General features: G+C 46.5%; 1 protein-coding gene across 2 annotated transcripts; it reads right to left on the bottom strand.

Moving 5' to 3' along the window:
• Positions 1-4,546: 4,546 nt before the first annotated feature.
• On the bottom strand, positions 4,547-6,610 carry AIF1 (allograft inflammatory factor 1). Of its 2 annotated transcripts, XM_042937258.1 has the most exons (6): positions 6,470-6,609; positions 6,232-6,293; positions 6,072-6,138; positions 5,663-5,704; positions 5,318-5,480; positions 4,548-4,769 (listed from the first exon to the last, which is right to left on the bottom strand). In XM_042937258.1, the coding sequence occupies exons 1-6, from the start codon at positions 6,492-6,494 to the stop codon at positions 4,685-4,687; spliced, it is 444 nt and encodes a 147-aa protein (XP_042793192.1). In that variant the 5' UTR covers positions 6,495-6,609; the 3' UTR covers positions 4,548-4,684. The 2 variants fall into 2 exon arrangements, with proteins under 2 accessions (XP_042793193.1, XP_042793192.1); XM_042937259.1 differs by lacking the exon at positions 5,663-5,704 and having other exon boundaries at positions 4,547-4,769; positions 6,470-6,610.
• Positions 6,611-12,855: the final 6,245 nt, after the last annotated feature.

The following is a 12,855-nucleotide window of genomic DNA, read 5'->3' as shown; positions in this document are numbered from 1 at the left end:
GGGGTGGGGCCTTCTAGTTATTAAATCACGTCATGCAAATGAAGTGGATAGACAGGCCAATCCTGAGGTCCAGGGGAGTGTATCGTCGGCACCGTGCACAGTAGGCATTCTTTCGATAGTTCTGTTTATTTGCATAATACATGCAAATCATTTGAACAAAGATAGGGTAGGAATGACCTCTTCATTAGCATATCAGCAACCAATGACTAAGACATTTAATTTTATAACAATTTTCATGAATGTATTTATATATCTGATACTATTGGCAGTTTGTATTCTCTTCACAATGGGTTTTATTCTACGAAATGCGGTACTAGTTTCCTCCTTTGTCTTCTATCACTGTGCTCCAATCAGACCTACTAACCGTTCAGTAAATCCTTCGACAACTGTTATGAAGCCGCCGGAGACATCCACAATACATTCTGGAAGTAGAGGAATACAATCAGATCCTGCCTGGGGAGGTTCAGAAATGCTTCTAGAAAAACTTGACTCTTATTAAAAAATGTGAAGAACTAGTTAGGATTTAGCCAAGTTTGAGGAAAGGGTGCACAGCTCAGGCCCAGTGAACTGATGAGCAGAGGCATGGTTTTAGGGATCTGTGCCTCAGCTGATGTGACTAAATTAAGAGACTGCCTCTCTAGTATGGAAAATTAGAGCAGAAAAATTAGCAAGAACCAGGTAAGAATTTTATCCTGAGCTTCAGTACAATAGTTGAGATGAATTCAGTTCTTAAACATTCAAAATGATTCTCTTATCCCCTCTTCCAGGTCTCCTACCACAGCAAATTTTTTTGGAAGAGTTATCCATACTTACAGTCAGATTTCCTTCCTGCCATTCATTCTTTTTTCTTTTCTTTTTTTTTTTTTTTTTTTTGAGCGAGATAGGGAGAGCGTGCAAGTGAGCAAGGGGCAGAGAGAGAGAGAGAGAGTAGCCCAGGAGGGGCAGAGAGAGAAGGGGGGGCTTACCCTAAGTGGGGTTCATGTTCACCCAACGTGGGGCTCATGCTCACGAAATGTGAGATTATGACCTGAACAGAAGTCATATACTTAACATATTGAGCCACCCAGGCCCCCTCCTGTCATGCATTCTTAAATTGACTCCAGTCAAGCCTTCACCCCAGCCCTTTACCCAACCTGCGTGTGTCATGAACATCAATCTCCTGACTTGAAATAGCATTTTTGTGCTGATGACTCCCAAATGCATATCTTCATCGCAGACCTCTCTCCCAAACTCCAGACTTGAAGACACATATATGTCCTTGACATCTCCTATTGGGTATCTAATCATTTCTTTTTTTTTTTAGTGTTTTATTTTTTAGTTTTGAGAAAGAGAGAGAGAGAGTGCACATGCCTGGGGAAGGGGCAGAAAGAGAATCCAAAGAAGGCTCCAGGCTCTGAGCTGTCAGCACAGAGCCCGAACTTACAAACCACGAGATCATGACCTGAGCTGAAGTTGGACTGAGCCACCCAGGTGCCCCTCTAAAAGAACATTTCAAAGTCAGTAGGTCCAACACTGAACATTTGATCTCCGGAACCTCAAAACCTGTCCTCTCCACATCTCAGCTGATGGAAATTAAAAATTACAGTTAAGCCAAAAACCCTGGAATCCTCATTGACTCCCTTCTTTATTTCACTCCCCACTTTCAATTAGACAGGAACTCCTGTCTTGAGAAAATACCCGGAATCCAGCCTTTTCACATACACTGCTTCTACCTTGATCTGAGCCACTGTCAATTTTCACCTGGGTTATAGCAACAGCCTCCTCACTTGTTCCTACCCCTGTCCCTACAGTCTGTCCTCTACACTGCACTCAGGGTGGACCTTTCCTCAAAGGAAGCCTCAAAGGACTCCCTTGCTCAAAGTCCTATAATGCCTCTGTTTCTCTCAAAGTCCTTGGAGTAGCCCGCAAGACCCTAAATGACTTGCCCCCTGATTTTATTACTCTCCCTACCTCTACCAGGCATGTCTCACCTTGGGACCCTTTTGCTTCTCTTTCCTCTGCCAAGTTGGTTCTTCCCCCAGAAACCCACATGCCTCGCTCCTTTACCTCCATGAGGTCTTGTTCAGTGTTAGTCATCTTCTCAGTGAGGCCTACCCTGATCACCCATTCAAAATTTTCATCTTCCCTGACCATCCTGCTACATGTATTAGTTTTACCCGATTTTGTACTGTATCCACATAGAACTGTACAGTAAGGGTTCTTTTGCATCTGTCTTCTTTTGCTTAACATTAGGTTAATGAAATTCTTCCACATTGTTGATGTAGTTGTACTTTGTTCATTCTTGTTGCTGCATAATAATAGTCTGAGGTATGAATATAACCCAATTTATTTATCCTGGGTGAACGAATTATTTAAGCTCTAGATCCTTCGTATCCTCCCTAGTATCACCAGGGTTGTTGCAAAGATTAAGAGAATTAATATATGGAAAGCATTTAGGCTGGTATCTCACATATAGTAGGTGCTCAATAAAGCTTAGCTATTGATTTCATTATATTCGGATATGTTATTCAACTTGAAATGACCTCTTCCTCATCTGAAGTCCCATACAGTTGTTACTGTAGTGCTCTTTAGGAGGCCAACCTGGCTTCACCATTGGGAAGAGCCAACAGTCTGTCCTCAGTACCTGAAACGAGCTGGGCTAATTGGATTACCTCTTCCCGGAAAGTCAGGAAATCAGAAGTAGTAGCCAGTAACTGGGAGTTGCTAAGTTAACTCATCTGGACACGTTGTGTTACACAAACTGGTCTGGATCACCTGGCAGAAGAACCAAGCGGCACTCGGAGATCTTGGAAGGAAGGAGGCTTATTTACAACGGTGGAATCAGAGGAGATCATTCTCCAGAGGTCTGAGCACAGAACATTAACAGAGGGGACAATTTATAGTCTGTTACTTCCGCGTTCCTCATTATTAGTAATTTGGCGCCTGAGGCAAGCAGGGTGGGAAGAAGAACCCGGAAGGGAAGTCTTCAGGCAGGGACTGAAATTCCCTGATCAGTCCTGTCAGCCATCATATAACAGATTTTTCCCTATCAGTTGGAGGAAAGGTCCAGTGATAGCCTCACTGAAGGCTCAGGAACTCTGAGGTTCCTGCCTTTCTTGGGACTGGCTTTTTAATCCTTTCTGCTACCCAGGGATTCAGTATCCCCTGTATCTGTTCTCAATAACCTCCTAATAGAAGCCCCCTTTCCCTTCATTAAACTTAGTTTCTGCAGGTTGTTCCCCAAAAGGACCTCAGTGACTAATTTAACATTTAAATTATCAGTTGGTTAAACCTCTGACTTTGGCTCAGGTCATGATCTCACAGTTTGTGGGTTTGAGCCCCATGTAGGGCTCTGTGCTGACAGGTCACAGCCTGGAGCCTGCTTCACATTCTGTGTCTCCCTCTCTCTCTGCAACAACCCCCCCCCCCCAACTCATGCTCTCTCTCTGTCTCCCTCTCTCAAAAATAAAGAAACATTTTTTAAAAATTTACAAAGACTAGTAATGGAGAATATCAGTTCAAGGTAATGGTTGCTCGAGATGACTGCTGGCTCAGTCAATAGAGAATGTGACTCTTGATCTCAGGGTTGTGAGTTGGAGCCCTATGTTGGGTGTAGAAGTTACTTAAAAAAAAATAAAATCTTAGGGGCGCCTGGGTGGCTCAGTCAGTTGGGCGGCCGACTTCGGCTCAGGTCATGATCTCGCGGACCGTGAGTTCGAGCCCCGCGTCGGGCTCTGTGCTGACAGCTCAGAGCCTGGAGCCTGTTTCAGATTCTGTGTCTCCCTCTCTCTGACCCTCCCCTGTTCATGCTCTGTCTCTCCCTGTCTCAAAAATAAATAAAATGTTAAAAAAAAATAAAAATAAAAAAAAATAAAATCTTAAAAAAAAAAAAAAAGATAATCCTTGCTCTTCCTTGTGGACCTGAGTGATTTTTTTTTGTTTGTTTGCACATGTCTTTTTGTTCCATCTAAATTCCTTGAGATCAGGGCTATCATATATCTGGAATCTCCCTTGGAGTACAAAACCATCTGCTGTGGTTGACACTTTACAAAATTAGTGGAAGGAGGGGCCCCTAGGTGGCTGGGTCAGTTAAGCCTCTGACTTGGGCTCAGGTCATCATCTCATTGTTTGTGAGTTTGAGCCCTGTGTGAGGCTCTGCACTGACAGCTTCAGATTCTCTGTCCTCCTATCTCTCTCTGCCCCTCCCCCCCTCAAAAATAAATAAACATTTAAAACAAAATCATGGGGGCGCCTGGGTGGCTCAGTCGGTTGAGCGTCCGACTTCAGCTCAGGTCACGATCTCACGTTCCGTGAGTTCGAGCCCCGCGTCGGGCTCTGGGCTGATGGCTCAGAGCCTGGAGCCTGCTTCCAGTTCTGTGTCTCCCTCTCTCTCTGCCCCTCCCCCGTTCATGCTCTGTCCCTCTCTGTCTCAAAATAAATAAACGTTAAAAAAAAAAAATTTAAAACAAAATCATGGATGGATTGTTCATTTGAGCAAATCCTCGCTGCCCTTCCCTCAAAGGGCCTCACTTCTCCCTAAACCCAGGATAAAATTCCCCCCAAACGGAGACCGAGCTGACTTGATCTGGAGAAGGAAGATAGTTTATTTAATTTAGTGTAACTGTGGCTCACAATTCTGTGTTCTTTTTCCATGCTGGGGTGATTAGGAACCCCATCAATCCCACCACATCTCCCCTACCATAAATCAGGGCAATTCAGAGATATTTCTCTTGGCTGGGGGACCTGCTGGCTTCTCCTGTTCTCTTGCTTTCTCCTCGTACATCAGGATCCTGGTTGAGATGGGAAAAGACAGAGGGATCAGGAGATAGCCTTCTCAAGAGAATATGTTTTAGGCTACTGTGAAAGTCTGGAAGGGGCGCCTGGGTGTCTCAGTCAGTTGGGCAGCCAACTTTGGCTCAGGTCATGATCTCACAGCTCATGAGTTTGAGCCCCACATAGGGCTCTGTGCTGACAGCTCAGAGCCTGGAGCCTGTTTCAGATTCTGTCTCCATCTCTCTGCCCCTCCCCTGCTTGAGCTCTATCTGTCTCTCTCTCTTTCTCAAATATAAAAAATAAAAAACATTAAAAAAAAAAAAACCTTTTAAGAAAGTCTGGAAGAGGATGGGGGTTGTTATGGTGGGAGGAAGAGGAAGGAAAGCGGAGATGGGAGAGCTTGGGGCTGTGGGGACTAGAACAATGGGTAGGGATAGGAACTTGGAAGGATCCCTCAAAGAAGGGAAGAAATGGATGCTGAGTAATGTGTAGGTGAGCCTGGGGACAGGGATAGGGGTGAGGGGAAAACAGGTAAGTATAGGAGAGGTTGGAACTGGACCCTCACATTTTTAGGATGGCAGATCTCTTTCCCAACATCATCTTGAGAAAGTCAGAGTAGCTGAAAGTCTCCCCAGAGCCGCTGGACACCTCCCTGATTAGTTTCTTCAGCTCCAGGTGGGTCTTGGGGACCCCGAGTTTTTCCAGCATTCGCTTCAGGGACATGATATCTAGAGGCAGCGGATGGGGGTGAGAGGAGAGGAGCCTCTGTCTCTCTCTGTCCTCACCTTCACATTCCCATTCTCCTCCCTCCTACTCTGGTAGCTGGGCCCTCTCCCAAACCACTAAGAACTGCAGGAGACACCTCCCTCTTCCTGGGTCTGCACACTTCCCCAGATCACTCTTTTCTCACCGATATCTCCGTTTCCATTCAGGTCAAACTCCATGTATTTCTCTGGGTGAGGGGAGAAAGCAGATAGGGTCAGCGCTGGCTGGAGGGTCCTTGGGAAGGGGCACGGCAGGGGATTGAGAAAGGAGTTGCTAACCAAGCCCTAGGTGGGGAAGATGTGAAAGGAGGAGGTAGGGCAGCCTGAGGAAGTGTGGGTCGGGTAGAGGGGCCCTGTTAAAGTGTAGGGAAACAGAGAGGGTGCTGGGCAGGGCAGCCCAAGGAAAGGGACGGCAACTAGGGGGGCAATAGGGGCAGCCTCCCTTCTTCCCACCATAAATGTAGATTTTGTGTCTCTGCTGTCCCTTCTCTGTCCTTGGGGAAATCCTGCCCTCCTCACTCCTCCCCTCCCTCCCCCCTACAGTTTTCCCCTCACTCTTGAAGGCTTCCAGTTTGGAGAGCAGATCCTCATCACTGCTATATTTGGGATCATCCAGGAATTGCTGTTGGTGGGGGGGGGGAACAAGAGGCAGGATAGGTCCCCTGGTCCAGGGTTCCCTTCCCACAGGCCCTGCCCCCTTAGATCTTCCTTTTACCTTGTTGATTTCATCCAGTCTATCTTCCTGCTGGGCCTTCAGCAGCCCGAAGGCTTTTCCTCCTGAGGGGGCACAAAGGTTAATGCTTCCTTACCTCCCATTCCTCTTCTTACCCCCACACCCGCCCAGGGCCATCACATTTCTGCCTTCCTAGGCCTGCTCACCACCCCCAGCCCCTGCCCAGATCTGTCCATCTCTTTACTCTCATTTTAGGCTCTGCCGATTCTACCTTCCCTACCTTGTAAATCTCTGGTGTGGCTCATAGCTCAGCAGCTGCTGGAGAGGCTGGTGGACTGGTGGGTACAGACCAAGCTGGCGCCCTCTGTCTCCTCTCCCATCAGCCTCTTCTGAGGCCTCCCTCCCAGACTTCCCCTTTCCCCTTATTCGCTTTTCCTCTAGTCCCAGGCTTCACTTCCCCATCAGCTTTTGCTGACAAGAGCACCCCAGAAGGAAGGGGGGGGGGTGGCTGCAGGATGGAGAAGAGAAAATAGCATTCTCCCAAATTCCTCTTAAGGAGAGCCCAGTGTGTGCATGAAAGAAAGAAGCCTTGGGGGCGCCTGGGTGGCTCAATCAGTTAACTCTCGGACTTTGGCTCCGGTCATGGTCTCCCAGGTTCGTGAGTACAGCCCTGCATCGGGCTCTGTGCTGATAGCTTGGAGCCTGGAGCCTGCTTCAGATTCTCTCTCTCTCTCTCTCTCTCTCTCTCTCTCTGACCACCAACGCTCATACTCTTTCTCTCTCTCAAAAATAAACCTTAAAAAAGAAGAATAAGAAAGGAAAGAAGCCACTGGAAGTATGGCGGTAGGGGGGGAAGGAGGAGTATTTATTCTCAGGAACAAATGGTCTTTGAACAGGTCCAGAGGGTCAGGTAACCCTCAAGGCTTGCATTTTCTCAGGTTTCATGATTCTGGGTATGCAGGTTTGGATAGACAGCTGAGGAAGGGCTGACTGAATTTTTCTAGGCCATGAATGGGAGAAAAATCTGAAGTCCACTGGCACATCTGGGAGGAATGCAAGATGTGAGGGATCAGAAAGGGAGAGAAGCTTCACTCTCTGGTCTGGCAGTTCCACGGAAGCACTTGGAAATGTGGAAATGTCTAACAAACGAGTTTTTTTTTTTAATCTTTACCATTTATTTTTGAAAGACAGAGACAGACAGACAGACAGACAGACAAAGCTTGAGTGGAGGAATGTCAGAGAGAGAGGGAGACACAGAATCTGAAATAGACTCCAGGCTCCGAGCTGTCAGCACAGAGCCCCACGCGGGGCTTGAACCCACAGACCACAAGATCATGACCTGAGCCGAAGTTGGACGCTTAACTGACTGACCCACCCAGGTGCCCCCAAATGAGTTTTATTTGTTCACTTTAGGATGTGCAATGTAACCCACTCATCTTATCTCCTTTGAAATATTTAGTGAAATCTACAGAGCTCAGGAATTCGAGAATTTAAGTGGATTCTTTGGAGGAACTGAAAGTGTTACTGAGAGAGACAGCATTTGTAGACACAAGAGCCAGGAGGTGAAACCAACATTAGGGATGTGTGTGTGCATGTGGGGGGATGCCAGCCACCGTGGGTTCAAGAGAGTGGATAAGTAACCTCTAATAAATGTCTTCACTACATATATAGGCTTTCCTTTTTTTGCTGTATGGGTAGTTGCTTCTAGGGGAGGGGAGGATAACGCATTCCCCTCACTGAGACATTTTGTTCAAACTCCCCACCCAGAGCTCTACCCACCCTGCCCCAGCATTGATGGAGACACCTTTCCTTCTCCTCTTCCTTCCACCTTATTTCCCCTTCTGCAGCCGGGAGTATTTACTTCTCACTGCCCTCTCCCTGACCCATGCAGGTCAGGGGAGATGCTGGGGTGAACTCTGACTTTTTGACTTCCCTTTATTGCACCTGCCTCTAACCCTTCAGAGAAAGCTGCAACCCTGCACTCAGGTCTCATCGCCTAGTGGGAGGAATTCATTTCCTTATTCATACATTTATTCAACAAATATTTATCAAGTACTTACTATATGCTAGCTCAGTGAACCAAACAAATGTCAGTTCTTGTCCTCATGGACAGTGTAATTGCGGCAGACAGACAATAAAAATAAATATATTGGGGGACCTGAGTGACTCAGTAGGTTAAGCATCCGACTTCGGCTCGGGTCATGGTCTCGTGGTTAGTGAATTTGAGCCCCGCATCAGGCTCTGTGCTGACAGGTCAGAGCCTGGAGCCTGCTTTGGTTCTGTGTCTCCCTCTCTGTCTCTGCCCCTCCCCTGCTTGTGCTCTGTCTCAGTCTCTCAAAAATAAATAAGCTTTAAAAAAAATTAAAAATAAATAATTAAATATATTAGAGGCATCTGGCTGGCTCAGTCAGTGGAGAATGTGACTCTTGATCTCTGGGTTGTGAGTTTGAGCCCCATGTTGGGTATAGAGATTACCTAAAAATAAAAAATTTTAGAAATGATAATCATTAAAGGTGGCAGGAACCTATGCGGAAAAACAAAGTAGGGAAGGGGGACAGGAAGTGCTATGGTGGACTGTAGTATTAAATAGGGTGATCAGGAAGGCTTCTCTGAGAAAATGATATTTGAGCAAAGATTTCAAGGAGCTATGGAAAAAGCCCTGTGGCTATATGGGAGAGGAGCATTTCAGGCAGAGGGCACAGCAAGTGCAAAGGTCCTGAGGTGAGAATATGTCTAGCTATCTGGAATATTCACGAAGCAGCAGGATGGCCAGTGAAGCTGGAGCCAGGTGTGTGAGGGGAGACGGCCAGATTGTGTAGGGCTTTATAGGCCATTGGGAAGACTCTGGTCTGTATTTAGGGTGTGACTGCCTTCTAGACTGTTCTTTCCATCAAGGATGGTTTGGCAGACTACCACAGTGGGATAGAGCTTAGATGCTCAGAGAAATGTCTGGGGATAAAGTGTCCCTGCTCTGACGTGGGACAAAAGTGAAGAGAAAGACTCTTTTGAAGGGCAAAAGGGTAGAGAACAAATCCCAGCCAGAACACAGCTGTGGGGAAAGCCTGTGAAGAACAGACATGCAAGAAGACATCTCTCACCCCAACTCAGAGCCCTACCCTCTCAACTGCAGAGAAGACTAGCTCATAGTAGGTAGGGGTAAAGGGAAGGTGGGGCTTCTGGGCACAGGTGGGAAATAGCTGTAGGGGTGCATTTAGGGGCCTGCTGCAAGGAATCCACGAGAACTTGGACATAGGGGAAGTAGATAGCTCTCTGACAGGCTGCAAGATCTAGAACTGAACTGAGATGTGCAGAATCCCCTTAAGATAGTGGCTCTCAGTGAGTGGCCCTTCCATCAACATTAACATAGAAGCAAGTTAGAAATGCCCCTTGTTGGGCCTCAGCGCAGACCTACTGAATCAGAAACAGTGGGGAGTGGTCCTAACACACTAGTTTTGTTTTGTTTTTTTTTTAAATATTTTTTTAACGTTTATTTATTTTTGAGACAGAGAGAGACAGAGCATGAATGGGGGAGGGGCAGAGAGAGGGAGACACAGAATCCGAAACAGGCTCCAGGCTCTGAGCCATCAGTCCAGAGCCCGACGCGGGGCTCGAACTCACGGACCGCGAGATCGCAACCTGAGCCGAAGTCGGACGCTCAACCGACTGAGCCACCCAGGCGCCCCCACACTAGTTTTTTAACAAGTGCCTCAGGTGATGCGGATACACCCTCAAGAGAGCCACTGCCCCAAAGCAACAGAGGTGCCCAGGCCTGCAAGGCTTGCTGAACCCAGGCTGGAGGTGTCAACTTAGCTTAAGCTTGGTTTAGAGGTCAGCCTTGGAGGAAGAAAAAAAGGAGGAGTCACTGAGGCCAGAGTGTCCAGCCAAGGAGTCAGGGAGATGATGCTGAGCTGGCTCAGGAAATGACCCATTAGATGGGGCATCTGGGTGGCTCAGTTAAGCCCCGACTTAGGCTCAGGTCATGATCTCACAGTTCGTGGGTTCGAGTCCTGTGTTGGGCTCTGTGCTGACAGCTCAGAGCCTGGAGCCTGCTTTGGATTCTGTGTCTCCCTCTCTCTCTCTGTCCCTTTCCCGCTCGCGCTCTCTCTCTCTCTCTCTCTCTCTCTCTCTCAAAAATAAATAAACATAAAAAAATTAAAAAAAAAAAAAAAAAGAAACGACCCACTAGAACCCCATGAGAACCCCATGAGATTAGAATCCCATATGAAACTAGCACTGTGTTGCTAAGGGCCCTTGTTATGATTCCGTGCTCTCCTGGGTAACAGCTGCTTAGAATTAGGCTCCATGGAGTGTGCTTACAGGAAAAAAAATATACTGGCCAGAAAACTTGTCTGTGTGTGTGTGTGTGTGTGCTGGAAGTCTTCTGTTTGCCCCTCCGCTCTCCCTCTCCCACACTGCTCTCTGCCCCAGGAAACTGACCTGTACAGACCACACCAAGGGCACCTGTGGCTTCTAGCCAGTTTTGGCTGATGGAGAGCCTGGCACATTACATGTATTGCCTTGTCAATAACCACATCACAGTTTAAAGTTCTTTGTAAGTTTATTTATTTAATTTAATTTATTTTTTAATGTTAATTTATTTTTGAGACAGTGCGAGAGATGGAGTGCAAGCAGTGGAGGGGTAGAGAGAGGGAGACACAGAATCCGAAGCAGGCTCCAAGCTCCTAGCTGTCAGCACAGAGCCCAATGCAGAGCTCCAACTCACAAACCGCAAGATCATGACCCGAGACAAAGTCGGACACTTAACTGACTGAGCCACTTAGGCGCCCCTATTTATTTACTTTTTAAAAGTTTATTTAAGTAATCTCTACACCCATTTGCGGCTCAAACTCATGACCCCAACTTCAGAACTCCCATATTCTACCGACTGAAACCGGCTAGGCACCTCCACAGTTTAAAGTTCTTATTTAAGGGGTGCCTGGGTGGCTCAGCTGGTTAAGCGTCCCAACTCTTGATTTTGGCTCAGGTCATGATCTCACGGTTTGTGAGTTCAAGCCCCACGATGTGCTCTGTGCTGACAGCTCAGAGCCTGGAGAGCCTGCTTCGGATTCTGTGTCTCCTTTCTCTGCCTCTCCCCCGCTCATGCTCTCTCTCTCTCTCTCTCTCTCTCTCAAAAATAAACATTAAAAACATATTTTTAAATAAATAAAAAACAAATGTCTTGTCTTTTAGGGGTGCATGGCTGGCTCAGTCACTTGAGCTTCCAACTCTTGATTTTGGCCCAGGTCCTGACCCCAGAGTTGTGAGATCTAACCCTGCATGGGGCTCTGCACTGAGTGTGGACTTTGCTTAAGATTCTCTCTCCCCCTGTCCGTCACTTCCATTCACTCGCTCTCTCTCTAAAAATAATAAGGGGCGCCTGGGTGGCTCGGTTGGTTAAGCATCCAACTTTGGCTCAGGTCATGATCTCACAGCTCATGAGTTCAAGCCCTGCGTCTGGCTCTATGCTGACAGCCCAGAGCCCAGAGCCTGAAGCCTGCTTGGAATTCTGTGTCTCCCTTTCTCTCTGCCCCTCCCCTGCTCACACTCTGTCTCTCTCTCTCAAAAAATAAATAAACATTTGGGGCGCCTGGGTGGCTCAGTCGGTTAAGCGGCCGACTTCGGCTCAGGTCATGATCTCGTGGTCCGTGAGTTCGAGCCCCGCGTTGGTCTCTGTGCTGACAGCTCAGAGCCTGGAGCCTGTTTCAGATTCTGTGTCTCCCTCTCTCTGACCCTCCCCTGTTCATGCTCTGTCTCTTCCTGTCTCAAAAATAAATAAAACGTTAAAAAAATTTTTTAAAAATAAATAAACATTTAAAAAAATTAAAAAAGACAAGCACTTTTGTTAAAAATAAACAAACATAAAAATTAAAAAATTACAAATGTCTTTTATTTAATGTGGCAGTAAAGAACTACATGATTTATCCTATTGCAACTTTTTATTTTTTTATTAAAACTTAAAAAAAAATCTTTATTTATTTTGAGAAAGAGAGAGACAGAGCGTGAGCAAGGGAGGGGCAGAGAGAGAGGGAGACACAAAATCTGAAGTAGGATCCAGGCTCTGAGCTGTCAACACAGAGCCAGACATGGGACTCCAACTCACGGACTGCGAGATCAATGGCCTGAGCCAAAGTCGGACGCTTAAGTGACAGAGCCACCCAGGCACCCCAATTGCAACTTTTAAAAAAGTGTTTATTTTGAGAGAGAAAGAGAGTGGGGAGGAGCAGAGAGAGAGGGAGAGAGAGAATTGCCTGCAGGCTCCGCACTGTCAGCGCAGAGCCCAACTCGGTGCTTGAACTCAGGAACTTTGAGATTATGACCTTACCCGGAATCAAGAGTCAGACACTTAACCCACTGAGCCACCCAGATGTCTCACAACTTTTATTTTTGAAGATTTTATTTATTTATTTATTTATTTATTTATTTATTTATTTATTTTTAGTAATCTCTAACCCAAGGTGGAGCTTGAATTCACAATCCGGAGATCAAGAGTCACATGCTCATCCACCTGATCCAGCCAGGCGCCCCTCTATTGCAACTTTTAATTAATATTTTTGTAACTATAATGGGTTTACTTTGTTATACATTTTTTATTTTATGCTTTACCAGAATGCCAAAGACATCTGCGGTACAAAATGAGTTAGAATCTCTGCCGTAATCTTTTTCTTC

The sequence above is a fragment of the Panthera leo genome, chromosome B2 (assembly GCF_018350215.1).
Source record: "Panthera leo isolate Ple1 chromosome B2, P.leo_Ple1_pat1.1, whole genome shotgun sequence".
Lineage (NCBI taxonomy): Eukaryota > Metazoa > Chordata > Mammalia > Carnivora > Felidae > Panthera > Panthera leo.
This window is presented reverse-complemented; position numbering and strand designations above follow the sequence as displayed.

Coding starts and splice junctions, on each gene's coding strand:
- AIF1 (XM_042937258.1), bottom strand. CDS start 6,494: ATGAGCCACACCAGAGATTTACAAG. Junction 6,139..6,231: donor GACTGGATGAAATCAACAAG/GTAAAAGGAAGA, acceptor CCCCACCAACAG/CAATTCCTGGATGATCCCAA. Junction 5,705..6,071: donor CAAACTGGAAGCCTTCAAGA/GTGAGGGGAAAA, acceptor CCCCTCACCCAG/AGAAATACATGGAGTTTGAC.